The 25731-nt window shown below is 41.4% G+C and overlaps 1 protein-coding gene across 3 annotated transcripts in view; it reads left to right on the top strand.

Annotated features, from left to right (window-relative positions):
• Window positions 1-25731, top strand: part of LOC120503178 (cytosolic carboxypeptidase 6) — an 882397-nt gene that overhangs the window by 711083 nt on the left and 145583 nt on the right. For all 3 annotated transcript variants that reach the window (XM_039711394.1, XM_039711393.1, XM_039711395.1), the window contains exon 9: window positions 24343-24454. In XM_039711394.1, coding sequence (XP_039567328.1) covers window positions 24343-24454 — 112 coding nt within the window. The remainder of the gene's footprint in view (window positions 1-24342; window positions 24455-25731) is intronic.

Below are 25731 nucleotides of genomic sequence, written 5' to 3'. Positions count from 1 at the left end.
CACTTTCCCAAGTGCTTTCAGAGCTAAAAGAGTATGGCACAGCAGGGGGACAAGGCAATCAGGCAAGCTGTTACAGCAGGGGAAGACAGAGCACTAAATATACTAGGATGAATAGTGGTAGGTTTTTTTCCTCTTTCACGTTTCCTTTTTCCCCCTCCAGTTGGTGGAATGGAACACAATAGCAAACTACACAATCAGGCTGAATAACTTTCATATATCAACTGAGAGTAGGACTACTAAATTTGGTGAACCCAGAGAAGGAGCTTTCAGTGACAAAATACATTTGAAAAGGATGGTTGACCCAAAAGGTGTGTTTCTTCAGAATAAATTACTTTCAGATGTTCTCTTCTTCTTTGCTCCTTGGGCAAATCTGTGGAGCTCTACTCAGCTCCCAGTTCAATCGTCAAGTACATTCTAGCACCAGGATTGCTGTTATCCTGCTGCAGCTGAGCAGTGTAATGGTTCTACCCATTGTTTTACATCTGGATTAAATTGTCGTTTTGTGCATCTGGAGATAGGTTTGTTCAGTAGGTTTTGAAAATCCACAGATGTTCAAGGCCCAGTCAATCTTTTGGCAGTGCTTGCTAGTGAGGAAGCTGCACAGTGAGAATACATATCCCACAAAAGCACTCCCAGCAAGTTTTATACCCCAGCAGTTGTCCTTGGGTCTTCTGCCTGCTCTTCCAAGTCTGAAAAGAATCAATTAACAAAATGCCTGTCACCTTCCTTTACTTTCTGCTGTGCCTTTGCTAATCTTCTGTACATTTTCAGCTGGGAAAAACCTTTGATTTGAATTCTTCCAGCAGGATTTACTTTTGTTCCTGCTCTTGATGTGCAGGGAGAGCTGATGCTGGCCTGGGTTTGCTGCTGACATCTCCGTGGTGCTGCTGCTGTGCTGACTTGTGTAGGAGAGCGACAGGCCACGAGCAGGAGATAACGCTGTTATCAGTGTGGGGGCGAGGCGAGTGCAGTCCTGGCAGACAGTTCTTTCTCCTTACATTGGTCACCTTTTCAATTACAGATCTGATCTGCTAAAGTTTTGTCATTCTCATTCTAGTTTCTGTTAATGAAATGCATTTAACTGTCAGCTCTTGTTAACAGTAACAACACAGCCGGGGATTCATAAATTCCCATGGAAGTCAAATGACTGCTACCTTAGAACTGAGTCAGGGATTGAGGTGTTGGTTTGTTTTTGTTTTTTTTAATCTTGAAGATGGAGAAAGAGACAACCACAGCTTGCTTGATCAGAAAATCAAAATACTTTGAACAATGAATCTACCTCAGATTTTTATTTCTGATTCATGTATGAAAAAATACTATTTCTTTGAGTCCTGGTGGTTTGAGTCTATTTCACCACTCATTTTTCCTCTGTGTTTCTTGGATCTATCTCAAATTGTTATTTACCACCCAGAATGTTTAGAAATTCAGCTTTCCAAAAGCCAGTTAGACAAGTGCATTGATGTGTAAACAGCTGTGTTTGGCACAGGTTTGACCTGTTCTAAAGACCATCAAGAATAGTTTTGGAAAAACTGTTCTATGACAAGGCAGTCCTGGAGCTTTTTTTGTTTAGGATGATCTGGGGCCAATATGTAGGGACCCATTGGTCTGTGATCCGGATATGTACATAAGGAACACAAACAGGGAGTAACAGGAAGGGTACTTTTCACAATAATAGGACAGGGAATGTCTTGACACAGCTTCTCAGGAAAGGAGGATTCAAGTCTTTAGGAGGACATGGTATGTTTTTCCTGATGGACTGTTTTTGTTTGAAATAAAAGTATTTTCTTAAAATATCTGTTTGGGGTTTTGTTTGTTTTCTTGGTTTTTTTAATTGGTTTGGTGTTTGTTGGGTTTTTTTTTGGTGGGGTGGTTCATTTATTTGTGAATTAAAATGGCTTCAAAAAAGGTCTTTGTGTGTGAATGGTAGATCAGCAAAGATGATCACGGTAACCTCTTTTTTGATTGAAAATGTATGATCTTCAAACTATTGTGTAGTGCTCATAGCTTTCTTTTGCAATAAGCCCATATACCAAATGATTTCTTGGTCTTTCTTAGAGATTTGACTGTTTCTTAGGCTGTTTGACTGGAAAAATTTGACATAGTGTCTACAAACGAAGTCATTCCATCTAATTGAAGCATTCTATAAGTTCTGGAGAGAATTTCTTCCTTTCAAATGACAAACTCCATTAGAATCAATGGAAGCTAGAGGCTTTTTCTTTCAACTTTGCAGTGCAGAGGGGGTTTGTGGTTTGGTATCATGTAAGCTTAATAGGGCGCAGAAGAAACATCACAAAATAAAATGTTGTACTTCCTCAGAAAATCCATTTAACTTTGCTGATGCCTCCCTGAACACCTACCTTAAGCAGAAGCTGTTGGGCTGGAGCTGTGTAAGCCCTACAGAGGTTCCAGGTCTGCAGAAGCAGGAGCCAAGTCAATTTTGACCATTTGACCATTTCTGGCATAAGCAGAAATAGTTTGTACCTGCCTGTTCCTTGGTGACCAGTTCATTATAGATATGGTGCTTTATTTAAGGTCAAAGATGAAAAATAGATTTTTTTTTTTCATTATTATTATAAAGATACAATTTCCAGCCTGTAAAATAAAAGGCTGACATATGGTATTTGGAACAATTATTTAAGTTGGAAACAGGCCATGACTGAGTGCTGTCATGAACAAAGAAAAGAATGTGGCCACATCCTTAATAATGTGTCTCTCAGATAGCCCCCAACTTTTTTCTCTAGTCTTGGAAACAATAAAGTATTTTCCTATATCTGAGGGCATAATTTGTATTAAACTCTGAGATCTTAAATGGTCTCAATGTGACTTTCACCAGTGGTGAAGGTGAAGGTTAGTCCTGAGTTCTGTCAAGAACAGAATATTTTGCATTTGGTCATCTTAACTAAAGCGACCACCTAAATTTCCCTCTCTATATGTGTTTATCATACTGTATAACTGAAGAAGTCACCTTGCAAATTAGAATTAGTGCCAGTGACTAAATACAGTAATGCCAAGTGGTCATTTACATGGCTGGAATTGCTTTAATATAACTGGCTGGTAGTAAGAGCTTTGTTTTATACCAGTCCATTTCTCTTAAATCAGTACTTTCAGAACACCTCAGGGAAGATGGAGTCTGGACATCAGTTCTGTGCTCTTCCCAAGCTCCTGTGCCTTTCTCACTGCATCCTGCTGGAGCTGGATGTGGCTCAGGTACCTGGCTGTACCTCCTGCTCTACTCTTGAGGAAAGCCTTAGGTCTGCCCTGGATTTGGGAGTTTGTGGTTTTCATCAGCAATTTGTAGTCATCAGGTGCTGAAGTTTAGGTTGCTGAGCCTGAGATATCTTAAAGGATTCTAGAGTCCAGATGAAGATTGTTTAGTAGCTTTTAATATTCCAGGTCCTTTAGAGCACCTCTCAAATCAGAGAGTGAAATAGTCTTGAAATGTTTAGCTTTGAAATTTAGAGTGTGGCACCTCACTGGTGCCGTGGAAAAGCTCAACAATTATTTTTCCTGTAAATGAAATAGAGGGGCAAGTGGATTTTTAGATGGATGATGTTTCCTCTTCTGATTGCAGCCTCAACAGCTTGTTTCCATTCAGATGCACTTTTATTGGTGGCCTTTTTGGCATTTTTCATCTCCCACAGCCCCTGTCACTGTATTTTGTTCCTTTGCATGAGTGAGCCTAAGAGGATGAGTGGGCGTAAACCAGCTGCAAGTAGAATTTCCCAAGGGGCTGCCTGCAGGCATAAATGCACCAGTCTTGGGACCAGAGCAGCTGCCTCTGTCCTGTTAGCTGGGGATCTGGTTTGGGGCAGGATGGGGCATCTCAGGACACACAGAATATAGGGAATGGAATTTTGAGAAGTGTGTTCAGCTGCAGGATGCAATTATGCCTTGCTGTACTCTCTCTCTCTCTCTCTCTCTTTTTTTTTTCTATTTTCTCTTGAGACTGTTACAATTCTCCCAAGAATATAATGGAAAGGTCGGTTTCTAGAGCTGTTTGTTAAAAAAAAAAATTAAAAAAAGAAAAAGACAGAAATATTTGGCATATATAGTTTAAGATGGTTTCTTTTTTACAACACTGTTTGCTAAATAGGACTTTTATGCAGATTATCAGTTGAAAGAATCCAAAACTTCAGCTTTCTGGTAAGGTCAGGTTTCTATAACTAGCTCTGTAATTCTTCTTCAGCACATGGATATAGTTCTACATGAGATTGTGTTTCTGGACATGATGCTACAGCAAGTAAGATCCAGGGTGTCTACAAGAAATTCTTAGATGTATAAATAACAAAAATGTAACAGCTGCATGTTTTAAGGTTGTACTGGGGACTCTTTCTAGATGTCCTAAAAGATCAACACTCTGAGTTGTTTTTAGAACTTGCTTTACCCTGAATTAAAATAAGAAAGGAAAAAAACCTTCAGAGGTGGTTTAATGAAATGGGCATTTGCCTTATAACACACCTCTGTAACTACAGTGTGTGGGAGTCACAGTCTTCTAATCTCCTAAAAAAGCTGCAGAAGGGGCCTTTAGAATATAGACCTGAACAGGAGGAAGAAAGCACTGTCATTTGCTTTTTTTTATCTCTAAAATACTGAATCCTCTGCCCAGAGATTAGGAGTGAAGGTCTGGCTTTAGTGCTGTAATACCTAATTGAATCACGAGCCTTGGTGTAGTCCTGAGAGAGGACTTAGCACAAATTCTCATACTGATTTTGGCATTTCAATTACCTTTCAAGCAATGACACTTGCTTTAATTTGAGTACCTGGACTGCAGCTGCTCTGGGACACATTTTTAAAGTTAACTTGTGCCTAATTCCCCTTTATTCCAGCAAATTTTCATGGCAGAGAACCTGCTTACAAGAAATTAAGATTTTGGTACCCTATGACTGGGAGACAGGATGTGGTGTCTGTCACCCACACGCCAAGACTGCCATTAGTGAGAACTCCTGTGGCAATCCTTGGCTTGAGAGGGGACAGAGCTCAAGAGAGTTTGGGAATGACTGTGAGGAGCAGAACCATAATGACATTTGACACTCTGGGCATGAGCAGAGCCAGAGTGTGGGAGCTGAAATCTGGTCTGGGTGTGGCTGAGGACAAGAGGGGCCTTTTCTCTCTCCTCGCTCATCAGTCTGTGTTGGGGTGATTTGTGTACTGGTTTCTTGTCCCTGGCTGTTGTGCCACTGCCACTGCTGTGTGTGCCACCATTTGATGTGGAAATACAGAGTGGAGTGGACATTAGATACCTTTTATTCATGTGACACCCTCCTGAGCACTGAGGACTACACTCAGATACTGGAGCAGCTTGTTGGGGCCACTGGGCTCCCACCTAGACAATAAACCCTGTTGCACTGGCTCTGCTTTTGGAGGTTTAAAATTGGGATGTGAGAAAGAGATGCAAAGATCTGCCTGAGGTCTGGAAAACACGTCTTGTAGAACAAGAAAAAGGGGATACTTTTGTTTAATGCAGGAAGGTGACACCACCATCATGTGCATGTTTAATCAGAGGGGCAAGGCAGGTGATGACAACTTTAGCAGAGGAGGAGATGGCAAAAATATTTGGCTTTCATATAGGAAAGTAAATGTTTCAAATGAGGAAACAAGCTGCCAGTGCAAACAGCAGAGTGTCACCTCATGAGGACTGCAGGTGGAGACCAAACTTTTTCCTCCCTTATCGGGGAGACTGTAAAAGTTTGTTGGTGTCAAATGATCCATTGTTTTAAAAAGTCAGCTTAGATAAAAAGAGGGTCTCCCCCGACTTTTCATAGTATGTGGATATTCTGAAGTTCATCACAATTTTCTGGGCCACTTGAAGTCTAGTTTTCTGGTCCAGTTCTGCTCAAATGTCTAAAAATCTCCCCCAGGAGTGTGCTCTACTCCCCAAAAGGTAATTGCATTGTGCAGTTCTTGGCACTCTGCTGACCAGGGCTTCCTTTAGTACAAATTCACATGAAGCAGAAATAGAAAACTTATGGGAAGAATGATACAAAGCTTCAGGTGCAATAATTACACTCCCTTTTGTTAAAGTAGTGTTATAACAAGAAATAAAAATGGAACAACATTTACTTTATCCTTTTTCAGGGGCCGATAATGTGGTCATATTAAAAAATAATCCTTGGTTTAATGTTCCGTATTACCTTCATTTTATACACTTTTAGATTGAAGGTGGAGCAGGGGAAAAAGAAAAAAATGAAACATTTTGGAGGAAAAAGAGCAAAGGAAAGTTTTCTCCCAACTCTCCTCTACAACATTAACAGTCCTGCTGCCACTCCATATTGTGGCTCCTTGGATTGCATGTAAATCTTTGGTTGAAGAGCTTTTCATACAAAGTTTTTCTTTGGAAGCCTCATTTCATCCAATTAACTTTTCTGCATCTTTGAAGTTCAGCCAAGATCAGTAAGACAGTGGCTGCTTCTTCCTAGGAAGTGACATAAGTAGCACAGAAGTCATATAGGGTAACAAAGCTCTTTTATTTTTTATTTAACTCTAAAAGAGGGAGAGAGGATTTGAGAACCCTCAGGTTCTGACACCTTTTGCTATTTCAGTGATTTAGGTGCTGTAGGAAGGCACAAACCACTTGGTTTCATTTTCAGTGGTCTTTTGCTGTGTGCATGAATTGCACCTATTACTGTGCTCTTTTAGATTTATTCACTCTGCAGCAGTGCTTTGCACGCTTGCATTTTTAAAAGAGATGAAAGGATCCTTGTATACAAACATCTCAGATATAGAGCAGCATGCAATGGAGAACAGAAAAGATGGGTCAGTGAGCCAAAGCTTCTATTGTCTTCCCCAAAGGGTAGACTCCCAAAAGTTAACCTAATTATGGAGGGCACTGAGGCCATGGGGTTAACAGCTGTTCAGGAAGCAGCAGAGAGCTCCTCTAGGAGCTGAGGTTAGACGTTGGAAATAGTTCCTCGTGGGAGTATACAGAGAAATTGCTATGCACATGTGCATGTGTGTGTGCAGAATTCAGAACGAAGGGTTTAGACACAGCAGCTCCAAGGATGGAAATAGGTCAGTGGTTTAGTGCTCTCTACGTGTTCCTCCTCTGTGACAGCTCTGTGTAGCAGTTGGAAGGCAGCCTGGGATTTCATTTAGAAGCATGAACCAGAAGAAAAGGAAAAAGAGAAAGGAGGGGGTCATTTTGCTTGTTTTGATGCCCATGTGTCCCATTTTCAATTATCCCTCTCATCCACTCTCACTGGGATACAGTGAGATGCCTACAAATGAGCCATGAGAGAATTTCAAAGGTTTGCATGCTCCATTCGTAAAAACTCAGTGGAAAAAAACTATGCACCTCATTGGATTGTAAAACTTGACTTGAAATTGGTTGAGGACAAAATTTCCTTTGGGGTTTTAGTATTTTGAAAAGCCTGAAAGATTTTGTGTACCTGATTAGGGGATTATTATCTTGTTGTCAGATCTTGCCCTATAGATTCTGGACTTTGCTGAGTAGGTATAACACCACCTACACTTTAAATACATTTTTGAATGAGAAAGTTGGATTAGTTTTGTTTAGTCTTGGCCATCTAAAAGTTAGTCATCTGTTCTGGACTGGTAGAGCTGGCTGTGGTCAGTGGGGCATTCCCAGAAAGTGATTTGTGTCATCCACAGTCAGTGGGATAAGCTGCCATTTGAACAGTTTTCTGTAACCCTGTTAAGTTGGGGTTGGGGTTAGAGTGAGATTTATCCTGCCTCTCTTAAGCTGTTTAACAAGAGTCAGGAGAGCTGCTCTCCAGCTGCTGTACCTTTACTGATATCCAGACATACAATTGTCAAGACTTGCACCAATTTATACTGATTGTGGATCAGCCCTCTGGATTTTATTTTTAATTTATTCTTCTAAGAAAGTATAATCATACTGGATGTAGGTATCTAGGATCTAATTCTGGCTCAGTATTTATACATGAACAGTCAGTCTGATTAGCCATGAAGTGTTCAATAACATGGGAACTGCTACAAAGGACTAAACCAACTTTCTTACATTGGTTACTGATCTGCTGCTCTTTTATATCTTCCCCCTTGCCCCCTGCTCCCTTGTGATGTAAATCCATCTCTTCTGCTGTCATTTGTGTCTACAAGTGTCTTGTAGACACTTGCATTTTGGCCAAGGCTGTCTACTGCTCCATGTAGAATTCCTTCTAACCTCTTACATTTAAAAGTTTCTCAATTTTTGGTCATCCCCTCAAACATGAGGTCAGGCAGCATGGTGAAGTGGAGCAAACAGGGCTAAAGAGGTTTTTGTGATGTCAGGTTTTGTCTCAAAGGTTAATGATTCTCCTTTGCTGAGCCCTGTGTCCACAGCAATGACTGCAGGGAATATTTAGTGCCAATGCAGAAAGGGCCTGTGTTGGCAAATTTAAGTCCTGACTTCTAATTCAGAGGTTGGGAGGAAGTCAGAAGAGCTACAAACACAAATTTGGAGAGAGGGGGTTTTGTTGGTTTTTTGGGTTTTTTTTGAGAATTGTCTTGTCCACAGCAATGACTGCAGGGAATATTTAGTGCCAATGCAGAAAGGGCCTGTGTTGGCAAATTAAAGTCCTGACTTATAATTCAGGGGTTGGGAGGAAGTCAGAATAGCTACAAACACAAATTTGGAGAGAGAAGTGTTTTGTTTTTTTTTTTTTTTTTTTTTGTGATTTCCCCCACTTTTTTGGTGAACAATGCAGAAAGGGCCTGTGTTGGCAAATTTAAGTCCTGACTTCTAATTCAGAGGTTGGGAGGAAGTCAGAAGAGCTACAAACACAAATTTGGAGAGAGAAGTGTTTTGTTTTTTTTTTTTTTTTTGTTTGAGAATTGTCCCAATTATTTTGCTGACCACTTTGGGTAAGCCATCTTTCAGTTTTCAGTGATATGCTTGTGTCTTGTTCATTACTGGAAAGCAGTTTCAAATTTTTCTGAAGGAGAAAAAAGTTGTTAATTGGCCTTTTTTTCTGCTTTACGTCTTCTCTGAACCTCTGTCTGACAGTCATCTTGTCAAAACTGTCAGGAGAAGTAAAAAGCAAACAGACTTTTTAGCCCAAATAATGTATTTGTAAGTCTTTCAGTTAACCTTGGATGTTGCATTCTGTGGAGTGGGGAGGTGTCTCTTGTCCTTTGGACAAGCAGGGCCCTCTGGGTTTCCTTCTTTACCTCCCCACACTGACCAGTAAAGCTCTTCTGCTACACTCGAGAGAGTGTATCAATTCAAGAGAATCAACACTAATTTTTTTTCCTTAGCTTGGCTAAACTTGCCTATCCCAGTTTAGGGCAAGTTGTTTTTTCATATTCAGGAGAAGTAAAAAGCAAACAGACTTTTTAGCCCAAATAATGTATTTGTAAGTTTTTCAGTTAACCTTGGATGTTGCATTCTGTGGAGTGGGGAGGTGTCTCTTGTCCTTTGGACAAGCAGGGCCCTCTGGGTTTCCTTCTTTACCTCCCCACACTGACCAGTAAAGCTCTTCTGCTACACTGGAGAGAGTGTATCAATTCAAGAGAATCAGCAATAATTTTTTTTTTTTCCTTAGCTTGGCTAAAGTTGCCTGTCCCAGCCTAGGGCAAGTTGTTTTTCATACCTGAAGGTAATTTTGCTAACTTGGCAATCTGTGCTTGCTTGGCCAGTGTCATTTACTGTTTAGTTCTTCCTCCATAATTACCTGTAGGAAACAGGGGTAAATTTGGAATTGGGTTCTTTTTTGATAAATAAGGCTTCTTAAGGTATCTGAAATTCTTATACCAGTATCTTGGATCTTAAATATTTATATTTATTTCTTGTGAGGAGACATGGGGTTTGCACACACAATTGATGGCTAAAGGTCTGCCTGGACTTGCTGTGAGAGTGACCTTGCTCAGAACAATGATGTTTCCTTTCCTGGCTGTAACCCAACAAGGATGCATGCAGTCAAAATTAACCAAATATTTTGCTGCATATTCCAGGACGGGAGGTTTCATTTACTTTTTGTGGAATCCTGATTTCTATTTCTGTCTCTGTCAGACAAAAGCAGAATGATCTTGGCTGATTCACTCAATCCCCCTCTGCTCTTTGTCTTAGTTGCAAAGTGAAACTAATTCTGTGCACCTGCCTCACTGAACCATTGGAGGACATTCCATTAATGCTTGTGAATGCTCCAAGAAACTCCCTGAAAAGAAAACCAGAGATATCTGAATTTTAAGGGATTTGATTCAGCTCTTGAGGTACAAACTCTCTGGTTCTGGAAGCGAAGAAAGCTGTGTAGAATTACAATGTCTGAATGTCAAATCTCCATCCCTAGTCACAGGTTATGTGGATTTGTTCACAGTTTGACCTCTATTAACGTTGGATACCTAGAAAAACCCCAAATATCCCTGTCACAGTGTGAAACAGTCTGTTTGTTTGATCAGGTATTGCATCCTTGGGGCCTGAGGGGAGCATAGCACATCAGTACATCTGTTAACTACAGTGGGTATCTCTACAAGGGTGGGGAAAATGGGCAGCCCAAGCTGCTGGACATGATTACACTGGCCAGGGTAGTGGGGATGGCAGGAATTTGTGTTTTCTACCTGGCTGGGATTTAGTACACAGTTAATTCCTCTATAGGTAATTTTGACTTTTTTAGAGACATTTAATCTCTTTTTTCTTTCCCACCCCTTTCCTACAGACAAATGTTTCTTCAGGGTTTGGGGTTTTTTGGGCTGTTTGCTAGAACACGTTCTTCTTGCCTCTAGCACTAGCATATGGATTTTCTATTTGTGTGACAAACAAGCTAGCAGTTTACTTAGGAATCCTTGTTCCACCTGTTGCTCGAGATCCCCAGCTTTAAATCTCACTCTTTAGTTGGAAATGTTTTCAGGCTTCCACTGTGACACTTGATGATGTTACAAGAAATGTAAGAATTCAACCTGTGAGCTGCATAATTTCAAGTGGCTGTCCAGATAGCAGATCTTTCTTTTCTGTGGATTTTCCTATCACCTTGCATTGTGCTAAACAATAATGCTAATCCATTCAATCACCTTGAATATTTTGCTAATCTGTACTTATCCTGTGAAACTATCTCCAGTAGTTAGATAGGAAATGCAAGCTGAGACCAGGCAAATACAAAGTGATTGTGATGTTCTTTTTCTTTTGAAGGAAGCATTTGATGCCATCTCTCTTAATGCACATGCTTCTGATTTGATCTCATGTTATTGATAATCATGGGCTATTTTTGTGCCCTGCTTTTGTTTAGGAGCCATCCCAAATCAATCTCATGAATCTTGCTTCCTGTCCTGTGGCATTGGCATTAGCACATTTCTCTGCTCTGTGGCAATGACATTTGCATGTTATTCTTGTATTTAATCTGCTTTGTTGGACATTTTGCTCAGAATGTTTTGTGGTGTTTTAACCTGTGGGGTTTATAGGATTTTATGGTGTTATTTATCTCAGTTCATGTATCTTTCATTCCATCATTAGCATATGTTTAGGAAGAAGGTACAATAAATGGAAGAAGGCAACTGTGTCCTTCATTTGAATAAAACATAGGTTTGCATAAGAAGTTAATAAGAAATCATGTAGGGACATGGCCTAATTTTTGAGAGAATGCTTTGGAAAAAAAATTGTGCTATCTTCCTTCGTCTGGATTTTCATCTGCCTTCTCATCATTTCTAATCCTGTTGCCAAAGCTGCTTTCTCAACTTTAAAATCTTTCTGGAATTAAGTGGCTTCTGGATCTTGACAATGCAACATTTTGATGCATGTGTTTGTCACATCCTGATTAGATTGGTATAACTCCTGCTCTCCCAGGTCCCTCTCAAAACTCAATTCATAAACCAGAGTTTCACACAAGATGCTTCCACTAGGGTGATGAAACAGAGAAATTCAATCATACCACGCATAGGTTATCCATTTTCCAGAGGCTGATGGGAGAGATTGGATTTTCAGAGCTCTTCTGGGCTGTTTTGTTTTGTTTTCTTTCGTTTTCTTTGCTTCTGTTCTTGTCTTCAAGGCTTCAATAAATTCCCTTTTAAAGTGGAGAAAGTAATTTCCATCTATTCCTGGCCACGAAACTACTCTTTCCATGGGCTTTGACTGCAGGTGAACCATTTAAATTTTGTCATCCTCAGATTTGTTTACCTCCACATTCTTTTTCAAGCCCATGCGTGGACAGAGTGACCCATTTTTGGTTTATTTTATTAGTTCTGCCTTGTAAGTTTTGGATAGAGATACGACAACTTTCTTGGCAGGCATTTAGGTCAAGCCAGTGTAGAGGAATCCTTTGATTCTGAAGGTGGGGAATTGCTTTTTTCCCTACATGCTTCCAATAATCACATTTTGAGAGCCTTACAAACATGGGGGCCTTGCATTTTTCTGTCAGAAGGCAGCAGAAACCAACTTCTGAACAACTCCAAGGTGGGAGCACTGGCTACCAAAAGCAAAGAACTAAATGTGTGCACAGTGGAAGCCACAGCACTCGGATCTTAGTCCCGCCCTGAGCAAACCAGGTAACAGTTCTGCTGAACAGTTTCCTTTCTCACCTGCCAAACACTGGAGTACTTTTCGGGGTGGAATACGACTGGAGGGATTGATTTCTGAGCCCTGTCAGGAGGATGATATTGTGCTAAAACAGCCAGAACCTGAACTGTTAATCATTGTTTTATGATGTTTGTATGGTGTGCGATACAACAAGCTAATGGATAGATCCGCTGGGAAGATGGACTTTCTTCCTTTGTCCATTTACAGCTCCAATGAATGTTTACAAGAACCTGTAACAGAAGCAAACCACCTCCCTAATCACTTCATATTCACTGCCAGATCACTGCACTCCCTGTTGCTAAAAGGTGTAGAAATGGGGCACCATCCCAGACGAGGGTTTTGAGTTTTAGTCCCATATCAGCTTGGATGCAGGCAGAGGATGAATTTATGAAAAATAAAAGAGGGGAAAATATAAAATTTAAATAGACTTTGCAGGCTCATAATGAGAATTAGCTCAGTGTGAGTTCTTTAGAAGCTGTTTCTGCATCTTTCTCTAGAAAGTTATTAGACTGTTCTTATTTTTTCAAAATCTGTTCACCCATTCCAAATTTTGATGGAGATTTTAGAAGCTCATTTTTGTTAAGAAGAAAACAATATTTGACAGAGTTAGCTTATTTTTGACAATCTGGGGGCTGGCAGTGGATGAAGAGAATTGTTTTTGCAGGCCCACTGAATGAATCAGGAAAGTTTCATCTTTGCATCAAACTTTCCCAAGGCTTTAAAGAGTTTTTGAAACGTTCTCTTCGCTCCAGGCTCCCTCATTCTCAGTCTCCCTGTGTGTGTCTTGAGGACACTGTCAGTATCCCCCTCCCACCCCTATATTTTGAGGATGAATTGTTTCATGTTTGTTTATGCTAAGCCATGAAAGCTTGAAATTGAAATTTGTTTGCTCCTCTGCTTCCCATTCATATATGTTCCCATTCATTGTACATTTTTGCTATAGGATTTTATCTCAAGAGTGCTGAACTGTGTGAGGCTGCAAATATGTAGGGAAAAAAAAGTAATTCTGTGAGCCTGTGAAGTTGCCTGTCCCACAGCAGGGTTCTCTGGTGTCCACTGAGGTATGAGCAGCAAGTAAAACTTTCCCTGTGCCTGAGACTTTCAAGAATTATAGAGGAAAAAATGTTTAGTGTAGCCCTCTGGAGGTCTTCAGCCCATTCTCAAAGCTGGGCTAACTTCACTGTTGTGTTGGTTACTTAGGGCTTTTTACAGGCAGGATTTGAAAATCTCCATGGATAAAAAGTCATAATGTGGGAGGGTTTTCCCCTCATTTGAGTCCTCTGTTGCCTAATTAAAATTGACTTCATTATATAATCTTTTCAAGGGAGATTTTAAGCTGTGGATGTCCCATCCCTAAAAGTGCCAAAGGCCAGGCTGGATGGAGCTTTGAGGAACCTGGTCTAGTGAAATGTTTCCCTGCCTCTAGCACAGGGTTGGAACTAAATGGTCTTTAATGTCTCTTCCAACCCAATCCCTCCATGATCAGCTTCTACCTGAACTCTTTCCTGGTCTTTCTGTATAAGAATTACCAGAAGATTTCATTTTTCCTGGCGTTTCATCCTTACCTCTTTTCTTCAACAGTTACATGCCTTTAGTAATTATTGCATTCTTTTACACATCTCAGAAAAGGGCATAATAATAAATTTTTTCTGATGATTTTACATCCATTTGCAACTATTTTTGAGGCATAACAAAAAAAAAAAAAAAAACAAAAAAAAACCAAAACAAAAAACCAAAGAAGCAAAAAACCCCAAACAAACAAACAAAAAACCAACCAAACAAACAAAAAAAACCCCAAAACCAAAAACTCTGAATCCCTGAAGGTTTAAATTTTTCAGCTTTAACATTCTCATCAGGACTCTCAAACTAATCTATCATTGCACCATTATTCATTGCAATAAGATGTTTCAGTGCTCTGGAACCAAAATGTGTAGTTTCAGCTTGGCTTGGTATCAAATCACATTCTGCTGGTGTGTTGCAGTGATTGATGGAAGCCACACTTTGAGTGCTTTACATTCCCATTCTTCTGCATCCAACAAGCATCCAAGTCAGACAAGTGACCCATGTCCCATGGGATGGCACCAAATCCCTCACACGTGGCTTTGAGTTAGGAGGAGGAGGTGTCATGGAGAATCATGAGAAATGTCCCTTTGCCAGGTATTGTCCCTTCTGGAGTGTACAATATGCCCTACTGCTGGGACTGTGGGAAATTTAAAGCCTAAGTGGTTTGAGGTAGGAATTGGAAATGGGCCAGAGACCACCATGTTGTCAAATAGTTCCTTGTTCTCTGTGTTGTTTGGGCTGCGGCAGCACCACACTGAGAAGCTCAGGTGGTAAAACTCTGCCCTTTAAATTAACAAGTGATTGGGAAAAATCTGAGCCTGATTTAACTCCCTTCTAAAACATCTGGGCTTTTTATTGATTGCAATCAGAGGCAGAGCAGGACTTTACAGCTTCTTTGCCATCTTCTGAAATGTTATGTGACAAATATAACACTAGTATTATTTCTGCTGTGAAATGTTAGTTTACCATGGTGGTGATTCTGGGAAGAACATTTGCAACATTCTCAGTTTCTGGTGGACTTTCCAAAAATGAAATAATCTGGAGGTTTTGGTGTGATTTTTTGTTTGGGTTTAGATTTTTTGGTTGTTGGTTTGGAGTTTTTTTAACTGATTTTGCCACATTGTGCCTTTGCTAAAGCAGAGTACTCACCTGGCAGGTGTTAAAATAATCTAATAGAATAAGGTTAATCTTCTCTCTTTAATTAGACAGCCATATGTAACACACCCAGTGGGCCACATAACCTTGAAATTCAAAGCGAGAATAAAGACACATTTGAGAGAAAAATATATTTAGTTACAGGTGGTAAGGGGTAGAAGAAACAAGAGGGAATGTTCACTGACACAACAGCACAACCCTACACAACCTCTTTTCTCCATCCAAACCCTTAGAGAATGTATCTCAAAAACTGGACTGGCATATCTTATATATATATATATATATATATATATATATATATATATATGCTCTTATAGGCATTGCAGGATCATTTGTTAAGTACAAACTTGTGCAACCTTGTTGGAAATGAACCTCAACAAAATTCAGGGTCTGTCAGAAAACCTTTCTTCGATTCCATAGATCACTTAATCCCCATCTTAGGACCTAATATATCCCTGTTGCATATGGGTAAAACCTTAAAGGGAAGGCCTTGTAAAACCCTGGCTCAGGCCTGGTACTTCAGCTAAGCAGAAAAGGACTGTGGGAAAGGGACTCAGCTGAATCAGGGGTAGAAAAACAAGTTATGTAACCATTGTGTGTTCACATCGTGGTGTGTGGTGGTTGGTTGAATTATGTTTGTTATGATTTAAAACTGTGTAGCTGATAAGAAGGCTTTAAAAGGCCTGGGGTTTGGAATAAAGGGCTCACCTTTGCACCTGCCTGGGGACCCTGTGTCACTATGGACCCTCACCTCACATATCCCCATCACTGTAGCACCAAAACACTTTATAATCTTTCATCAAACCTCTCCAAACACCATGAAGGGTTTATAATTACTCTTACCAGTGAAGAACTGAGGCATTACAGTTTTGACCTAGGTTAGATAAGAGGCAGTGACAGGACAGTCTAACGGTGTCACCTGAGGGAACAACCGTGTCAACTTGTCCCTCTCCTGTGCTGTGACAGCTGGAATTTTATTCAGGGCTTGCATACAACTGTAAAACTTTCAATTAGTTGTGGTTAAGGGAGTGTTTGGCTAATGGGCATGTCCCTGGCTCTAACTTCTGATGACATTCATACCTGCTAGCCAATGCAGCAGGAGAAGGCTGCTTGCACACTATGTGCAGGGAAAGTCAAAAGGGCCTTCCCTCCCACCAACCCAAAATAAATGCATCCTTATAAATGCAAAAAGTCACTTTCAAGCTGAACAATTCGTAGATACAGCAAGACTATGCAGGAATACAATTAATATTCTGGTTATGTATAGGAGTGAGAAGTACCTAAGGGTGTCAGAGCCTGTTAGCAAACATTATAAAAGAGAGCCAGCAGCCATGCTCTGGTGCTGGGGAGTTAAACTTTGCTTGTTAGGGTTCAGCCAGCAGTTTGCCAGTCCTGTGCTGCTTCCCTGTGGGCCAGCACACACCTTCTTGGCAGTTTGGGATCAGGTCAAACCCTTTCTTCAGGATATCCAAGAGAAAAAAGGCCTTTGTGATGATGGAGATGGATGATCCTGGCTGAGTTCTGGCATGGCCTGTGAGGATGTCCTGGGTGGAAGTAGTCTGGTACCCTGTAATGTAGCAAAGTAATCATTTAATTCTACTCAAGAGAGTAAAATAAATATCAGGTACAATGCTAACCCCAACCACCACATGTTACAGCAGGTTCTCAGACACAGCTGAATGCAGCAGTATCAGGATATAAAGCCAAGGTAAACAGCTGAATTAAGGTATAGCTGAAACCCACTCAAAACCCAGTCATGATCCAGTAATACCTTACCATTTTCTAGTAATCTCTGACAAAGTTAGATGTTTCTAATATTCTGTCCACTCACAGTGCATTTTTTGTAAGATTTGGAGAAGCCTTGAGTACAGTCAGCTTCAGCTCAAATCAGAGTTAGGTGCTGGACATGTAACATGCTGTGTAAACCCAAGTTGTCCTAAAGAAGTCCTGTCCTTGGCCTCTCAGATAGAACAGTTCAAACTAGTGGCTGTCTTTTATGTAAGCCAATTTTTGTCTCAGTTGCTCTTTTATGAACTGGGGACAATGTGGTCCCCTCTTGTACCAGTGCTGTTGGGAAAATTAGTCCATCAGTGCTTATAAAGCAGTTGTCTCCTGCAGTGCTGAGCACTTTAGAAAAGCCACAAAGAGCTGAATAGCTCTGTCCTTGGAGCAGGCTTTGAGTAGCATGCAGTAAGCACCAGTCTAAGGATGCATATTGAACAATAAGGAAAAGCCAAAATATTGAATAGTCCACTCATTAATGACCAGGGAGGATCCTGTGAGAGAATAAAATCAGAGCCTGTGGGAAAGCACCCTGTGCTCCTGCAGTCAAAGGCTGTGCCACAACAATGACAAGCACAGGGCTGGAGGAAGGCTCTGTGGACCTGTGCGATGTCCTGACTTTTGGGAGCTCAGCGTTGTGACATTAAGGTTGGCTCCTTTGACTGCAGCTCTCTGTGTGTAATGGGTCTGGCAGGAAGAGCTGAGCCAACTTCTGGGGGTGTTCCTATCATGCTGGTCTACAGGCAACAGGATGTGTCTTTCCCCTTTCCTAAAAGTGAGAATTCCAGATTTGTGTGCCAGGCAGGAAAGGAGATGTGGTGTAATATGGAGGAATACCATCCTACAATAGCTGGAGTATTCTCTAATAATTATGAGATGTGTTGTATGTCTGGCTATTTGCACAGTCTGGGGAAGGCCAGAAGTGGGAATAAAAGCACAACTCAAGAGCAGCCATGTCTTTAGAAATGTGTGTATCAGCTGTCTTCTGTGAACCACTGTTGATGATGAAACACCCAACCAGCCCTTCCAGGAATGTAGACAGACCCCAAAAAAATACAAATGTTTTAAAGAAGGGTTGTTTATCTAAAGGGAAGCATTTGTTAGGATATTGTGGGGAAGTGTCAAGTAGATAGGGCAGGAGGGCCTAGAGGAGTTTGACTTGTTGACAGTGTGAGAGTACAGTAAATTAAGCATATATGAAATTCTCTTTCTCTGTGGTTTGCAGCTTGTAATCCATGAGCAGGTGGCTTTTGAACAACATCAGAAAAGAAAGTTTATATAATACTGCATTTTGGGCTACATACGTGAGAGTTCTGAAGGCCCTATGCCTACAGTGGAAATATTTTGGGATCCAAAAGCTGGAAAAAAACCCCTGTCTCCTGTGTCATTAAGTCAGTGATGTGTTTGGTTTTGAAAAGGCCAAACAATGAATCAGGCTTTAAAATGGAAGCACTGTAGGTGTTGCCAGTAACTTGTTTAAAACACCTGAGTGCCCAAGATTGGTGCGGCAGTGACTCAGATCCAGCTGGGAGCAGGAGTCTGAGAAAGCCTTCCCGGGGCAGGACAGAAGGGACTGGCTTATTTGGAGAGACCCACACATGGGCACAGGCTCTTCCTGGGGGAGAGCTTTGCTAAACTGGGCTTGCATCCCAGGGGAAGTGCTGGAAACCCTGTCCCACTGAAAATTGGGCTGGGCACAATGCAGATGTGAAAACAGCTGTCCTGTGACAGCTGCTGGGTGAGCTGCCCTAGGGAGGGGATCTCACCCTCTGACACACCAGGCACACTCACAGGGTGGAGTTCTCCTTTCTGTGGGATGGGGTTTTATTTCCAGCATGCTGCTTTGTGCCCAGGAATCCTTCTGGCATTACCTGGGGTGTGTAAGGAGAGTTAGTAGAAGAATTGAGACATATCCTGAAGATCAGAGCGTGCCCGTGTCAGGAGGGGCTGTGTGTCTTCCTTGGTGTGTGTGCCTGTGACACCTATTACCAGCCCTGAGAAATGCATGTATTCATCAGAAGGAGAAAATATCCCTTTGTGTTTATTCTTATTTAACATTGTTTACACAGAAAATGGAGAAACACATCTTTAACCGTCATGTACGATTTAAAATTATGTCAGTACACCCGGCAGAGCTCATTCTGCAAACATCTACTCCACCATGTGGTCTCTGCGAGTTAATGCTGCTCTCTGCACGGCCAGCCTGCTCTGCCTGGAGCACACTGCAGTGCTGCTGTTAAATAGCCTTTGTGAAGATTTCCAGAGCTCTAAATTAAAAATGCAAAAAGCTGGGGAGGAGGAGAGAGTTTTCAGAGCAGGGGTTCTCTGTAGCTGGAGCGTTAGGATGTCTTGCTACCTAATTGCTTTAGAATATGTGGGCTTGAATGAGTCCTTTTTAATGAATAATAGGCAAATGCATAAATCTCAAACCCCAAGCACCCAGACGGTGAAACAGGCACTAATGAAGACCTGACTCGGCTGGCAGGTGTGGAGTTGATTTGTAAAACGCCGTGAATATATCAGTTTTGAAGTGATATTTGTGAAAAGAAGCAAATCTTCTGCGTGCTGCCCTTGCCTTCGCTCCCTGCTGCCTCACACCTGCTCCTGCTCCGTGCCATCCCTGCTGCAGCCCCCTGGCAGTGCCTGCTGCCCCTGCCTTCCAGGGACCAGCTTCCCTCTGTCTGCACTCTCACTGCAGTGACAGGGGGGAAAACAGTGCTCCCCCTTCCCCAGTGCCTCTCCAACCCCAAATCCCAACCCTGCTGGCGGTGCCACGCGTGGGTTGGAGCTCCCTGGCTTTGTGTGTGGAGATTATCTGGAGATTCACCTGGTGCTGATCCAGTGAACCAACGCAGCCTTACAAAGCTGGAGGGAAGGGTGCAGAGTCCTCTTTGTAATGAATCACATGGCGTGAAAAAGGATTTCTTTACCTCCTTTCCTCCATTATTCTCCATATCTCACCTGGTGGAAATGGGTCTGTAAGGAGGAGATTTAAACTCACATGGCAGGAAAAATGAGCAGGGCAGGGAGAACTGAAGGTAAAGAAGGCAGAGTTCCTGGAGGTTTCTGTAACTTGGGGATTCCAGGAAGAAGAAATTCTTTCTTCTTCCTGAAAAAATAGGAAGAAGCCCTGAAAAATAAACCCAGCATAGGCCTTGGTACTAAATCCTTCCTCAGGATGTTTTCACTAAAGCAGCTGCATAAGAAATCCTTAAAAAGCAGTGATGAGCTCAGTCCCAGAGGCAAAGGGTTTCTGTCCAGAGGACTGCCCAGCAGGCTGGGTGCTGCTCTGAACATCTTTGGTTTTACTGAGTTGAGCTGGTAACCTCTTCAGATCTGGCTGCCTCCCAAGTAGGGAGGGATGAATACTGCAAAATGTTTCAGTTTCCAGTGCAATTTTGAAACTCATTTGCTTTGACTGAATTTGCACTGTGTTTATGTAAATTTATAAACACTGTAATAAATTTATCTACTTACAGAAAACAGAAATTTTAGAAAAAGGCTGGAAAACATTGGTGAAACACAAATTCTAATTCAACAAGAATATTCACAGAACCTGATTTAAATGAGCATTCAGTCACGAAGCAGAAACACAGCATGTGGTCTGTATATCTAGCAAAGTATAGCAAGCATAATCCAAAATTCAAACAATGGTTATCAGCTTAAATGCTTTAAATTACATATGTGTCATTTTTTGTGGCTCACAGTGACTATGTAACCAAAACATAGGTTTTACAGGAGAAATGAAGACAAAAATCAGGCAATAGCTGCAAGTTGCTACTTTGCTTGCAGCTATCTATTCTGACTATGTTTTTTGCTAACCTGGGAGAGTCTGTGCCAGCACATAATTCTCATCAGGCTCTGTGGCACTGTGACCTGCCACCTTCATAAGAACATTCATGGGCATGATCATTAATGCTCTTGGAATGAGGTATCCTCCAGTGCCCTTGTTCCAACCCTCACTAATTCTGAAGCTGTTTTTGTCTTCCCTTGTACCTCTTGGAGTCTGTAATGTTTCCTGATTTTTTTCTCTTCTGTGTTCCCCTTCTAAGATCATCCTTAAACAGTTCTTTGATATAATTTAGGGGTTTTCGCCCCTTGTTAATTTTATACTGAACACATTAGTTTATTTACAGCACAAAATTAATCTGTATAGGGCAGATTTGGAGGCACTTTATAAATTAGGGGAACACTTAGAGCCATGTGAGGAACTGCATTGAAGCCAATGACAACACTTGCACTCTGAGTAAAGAGCTGGTCTCAGATATTGAGAGATCATGTATTATTTTAGAATACACTATTTTCCCACCATGGAGCTGCTATTTTCAGAGCATATCTCCATGTCTGCTTTGCCTACCCAGTGTTTGAAGCAGCAGGCAAACAGTTAAGCAGTGGAACCAGCAGCAAAGTGTTCCAGAAATTAGCTGGTTTAAGACTGGGAGGACGAATTAAAAAGCAGTGCAAGATGCAATTTTAAAGTTATCCTGTTCAAGCTCTTGCATTGGAGGCATTAGCCATGAGGGAGATCAGATCAGCTGGGAGCAAGATAATAAAATGAATGCAGGATCTGTAATGGGCACGTGGGAGGCTCCTGCCGTATGTTTTGGTCATGTCCTGATATACGTGAGCTTTGGGAGACAGTTCTACATGCAATAGAGTCAATAATCAAAGCTGAAGTACCAAGGAACACAACTTGATGTTTCCTTAGAGAGGCCACAAGTTTGCAGCAGATGAATAAAGAGAGAATGTGGTAGATACAAATTTGTCTTTAGGCAAAAAGGAAAGAAAAAAGACTTGAAAACTGGAAGTGGGAGAAAATATTACACTGTTTCCAGACTGGAAAGAAATAGTAATGCCTACATCAGAAAGTTAATTAATTGTTGTTACATTGATAAATATGTGATATACCACATCAAAGACTAGCTAAATGATATTTGGAAATTAATTTGGATTCCTATTAAACAGAGCTCAGAGGAGCTTCCCAAATGAATAACTTGTTTGCTAAGCATTGCTTCCTTCTGTTTATAAAGTCTTTTCAAGTAAAGACAACTATTTTCAACTGTTCTTGTTGTTTTAAATGAACTACGAGATTCATCACCAGACATTCCTGACACATCCGTATACTGCAAATTGCAATGCCTTACTTAGGATCTTATAAAAATTAGGTATTGCTTACCTCTTTTCTCTATGGGGATGACTTCAATAAAGTTATCTAAAAAGCCCCAACACCTAAATTTAATATTGACAGTATGCTCATTTTCTCTAGTGTCAAATATTATTAAAAGAAAATGTAAATGTGACACATTAACTATATAAATATAGGTTCAGATTCTGAGCTCTTAAGAAAGTTTTTCTACAGTAAGAATGCTGTTTTCTTGGGAACTGTGCCAAAATACAGTGAAACTCGTGGCAGTTTCTGCTTTTATTAAATGAAAAACTCATTCCTCTCATTCTGCTCTTCTGCCAGTTTTATCCTGGTATAATTCCACCTACATCTCTGGAAGTACTTCTGGTTTTTATTAATGTCTATGAGTTCAAAAGAAGATAGGATTTAGTAGAGCCGAGTGCAGAGAGTTTACATGCAGACAAAAAGAGAGAGAGAGAAAAATCTGACACAATATGCTGTAGAGTGGGATGGCAGCAACTTTCTCAGTTGTCTGTGGAATTGTAGTTGTTTAAAATGTCCAGGAAAAAAAAAATCCATCTGGTTTCTATACAAGCAGAGAAGTGGCTGCCACTCAGTTGTCTGTGGAATTGTAGTTGTTTAAAATGTCCAGGAAAAAAAAAAATCCATCTGGTTTCTATAGAAGCAGAGAAGTGGCTACCATGGCAAGGAGGTGGCTTCTGCACCCCAGCAAGCCACCCAAGGCAGCAGGGATGGAGCTGCAGGGCTGCAGTTGGGTGTTTGAGCTCCCAGGGAGCTGATGGCTGGGTTGTGTCAGCCCAAGGAGCAAAGCAGCTCCTGCTTGCTTGGATACCCATAGGAATGTTTACAAAAGAATGTCACATTAACTTTGTATCCTTTGGTTCATAGGAAAATATTTATTCATCAGGTTTGGAAATTAATTTCATCCTCTGGTTTCATCCTGTCACTTTTTAAAGTATTTTACCTCTATTAGTTTTATTTTCCTTTCTCTTTGCCAATTAAACCTATGTTTTGGGCCTTCAGATTCTCAGATTTTTTTGTCAGAGGATAGCACTGCTGAAGTGAATCTCTTGTTTGCATAGGTGTGTTTAAAAGATTAAAGCTGAACAGACATTCTTGTAATAGACATGGGATCAATGAAAGCTCTTCTTTTCTCAAGAAGCTTTAAGGCTTAGCAGCGTGCTTGGTTTTTATTTTGTTTGTTTGTTTTAACTATGGATGAAGTTGCATCTCTGCCTGGGCTTTTATTATTTGTAGGGTCTTCTACAGAATTCCTGAGCAAGAATTTACCCAACTCATCCCAAGCTTAGCTTGAGATGACACAGCTCTCTTCCCGAATGTATCAGTAGCCAAAGGTTTTCTAGATGATCTCTGCAGCAGACAATGTATCTGATTTCCCTCTTCTCCTACTTGTGCCACTTCCAGCTTTCTAATTTCTTTTTTCAAATTTCAAATTTTCAGTTTTAGTGCTTACTCTGTCAACAGCCTCCTGAGTTTCAGTGGGGCCTCACAAAGAATTTGGATGCTACTCTGTGGGGCTGTGAGCAGCAGAAGCCAAGTCAGGACAGTGTCCTGGCAGGGATCTGAGTCAGGGCAGGAAGGAGAAGCCAAGGTGGCATCCATGCTCCAATGCCTACAGGATTTGGATTTGGATTTGATGGCCAATAAGCATTTTAACTTGTTGATTTGGTTGGCTAACTTTTGTGTAGGCAATTGCAGGAGGGGAAGAGACAGAGGCCCTGGGTTAGTGGAACAATGACATTCATGCTTTAAATCCCTTAAGCACAAACCTAATGGCCATTGATTACAATGCTCTGAAGAGCCCTGCTGAGTCAGAGCCTGAGTGAGGGCAAGTGAAGGTCCAGGTTGGTGGTGCAGTGTGTGAATCACCCTCACAGTGCAGACCCTCAGCCAGAGCTCCAAAGAGAAGGGAACCTCCAAGGTCAGGCAAGGCTGTTCCAGGGCCTGGGAAAAGGCAAAGGACACAGTGAGCACAGGCTGTGGAGGGGAAGAAGGCTGAATGGCCAGAGCTGTTCCAGTTGATATTCTGCTGGCCATGTTCTTTCTGAAAGGTGCCATTGCTGCAGGCTTTCCTCAGGGGAGCGTTTGCTTTGTTTCCCCCATGAGAACAATGTTTAACTACTTCAGCCACAGAATCTAACCCTAATTCTGCAACTGACCCAAGCAGAGGATGCAGCCCTGCTAAGTCCTTTGTGTCTGTTTTGTGTGTGTGCAGGTGCTCCCTGATGGGGTTTGATCTGAACCGGCACTGGGCAAATCCCTCTCCGTGGGCTCATCCCACCCTGCACGGAGTGAAGGAGCTCATCATCGACATGTACAACAACCCGGTGAGTGGGGACAGAGCTGCTGAGCCCCCCTGGTGCTGACAGATCCCCCCCCCACTGCAGGAGATCAGGGAACACTTGTGCTTTTGCCACAGGAAGCACCAGAAGTGGAGAAAGCGCATGGAATGAAGTTCAGCTCAGATTAACAATAAAATAGTTCTGAAAGCAGGGCCTAAATTCAGCTGAGCTGCTCTTGTGCTCTGAGCTGGATTCAAAACAGCAGGCCCCCTAAACTGCATTAGGGAATGGCAGCAATGCTTAATCCAGGGCTCTGGCAGTGGTGGCTGGGTGGTGTGCAGGGCAGGAGGGGGAGAATATTTGCAAATATTATATAAACCCACACGCACACACTCATGCTCACTCAGAGAAGCAGAGGTGTTCTTGAAGGTGAAATCTTAGCTAATCAGAGGAGATGGATTGAGGAGAATATGGAGAAGAGGAGTGGGAGGGAGGCAGACAGCTATTGAATGTTTGACATCAAAGCGCAGAAGGATTATTGAACGTGGCACCTAAGAAAAACTGCTGGAAAAAAATGGAGATGGGTAGGAAAAAATCACTACCAAAAAATAAGAGGAGATTTTATAGATTATTATTTTTTTCATTATAGGATTCCTGGTATTTGTCTTTTCTTTTTGCTTCTCACGATGGAGAGGGAATTTGAATCTTTAAGTCCCTGAAGTTTTGCTAATTTTTCCTTTTGTTTTTTCTTTCTTTCCTTTTTGTTTCTGTGAAAAAGAACCTTGCCTGCCTTGCTAATAAAGAAAGAGGATTCTTACCCCTGGCTACATCATGTATAGAATAAGACCTCCTTTAATTTAAGTCCTGGTTTTCCCAATACATCTTAATTAGACTTTTTATCTTCCAGTAATACCTGTACAGACGAGTTTTTAGGTACAGGGAAGATAGGTTAATAGATACGATCGTTACGTATGGACTGGAATCCAATTGCATGAAAAATATTTTCTTGGACCACTAATTGTTTGGCACAGAATTTGTCTTTCTATTCAGTTTCTGCAGCACCTTGCACTGTGCATTGTCTCTGACCAAGGCTCCTAAACTCTATTAAAGTGATGATGATAATGGTGGAAAAGCACAGAAAGGAGCTTTGGAGCCAGCCTAGTCTTTCCTCTGTTTTCCACCCCAAAAGCAAGACAATTTTCCTTCTAGGCAATGGAGTGAGCATGCAGATTGCTTTAAGAAAAGTTTTGGTTTTTTTCCCAAGAATGAAGAGGTCTTTAAACATTACAAGGAAGTTGGGTGTAGGGAAGTGCTTGTAGCCA

Source organism: Passer montanus, unplaced genomic scaffold (genome assembly GCF_014805655.1).
Source record: "Passer montanus isolate IOZ18808 unplaced genomic scaffold, ASM1480565v1 scaffold25, whole genome shotgun sequence".
Lineage (NCBI taxonomy): Eukaryota > Metazoa > Chordata > Aves > Passeriformes > Passeridae > Passer > Passer montanus.
The sequence above is the reverse complement of the archived record's forward strand: the minus strand, read 5'-3'. Positions and strand labels throughout refer to the sequence as shown.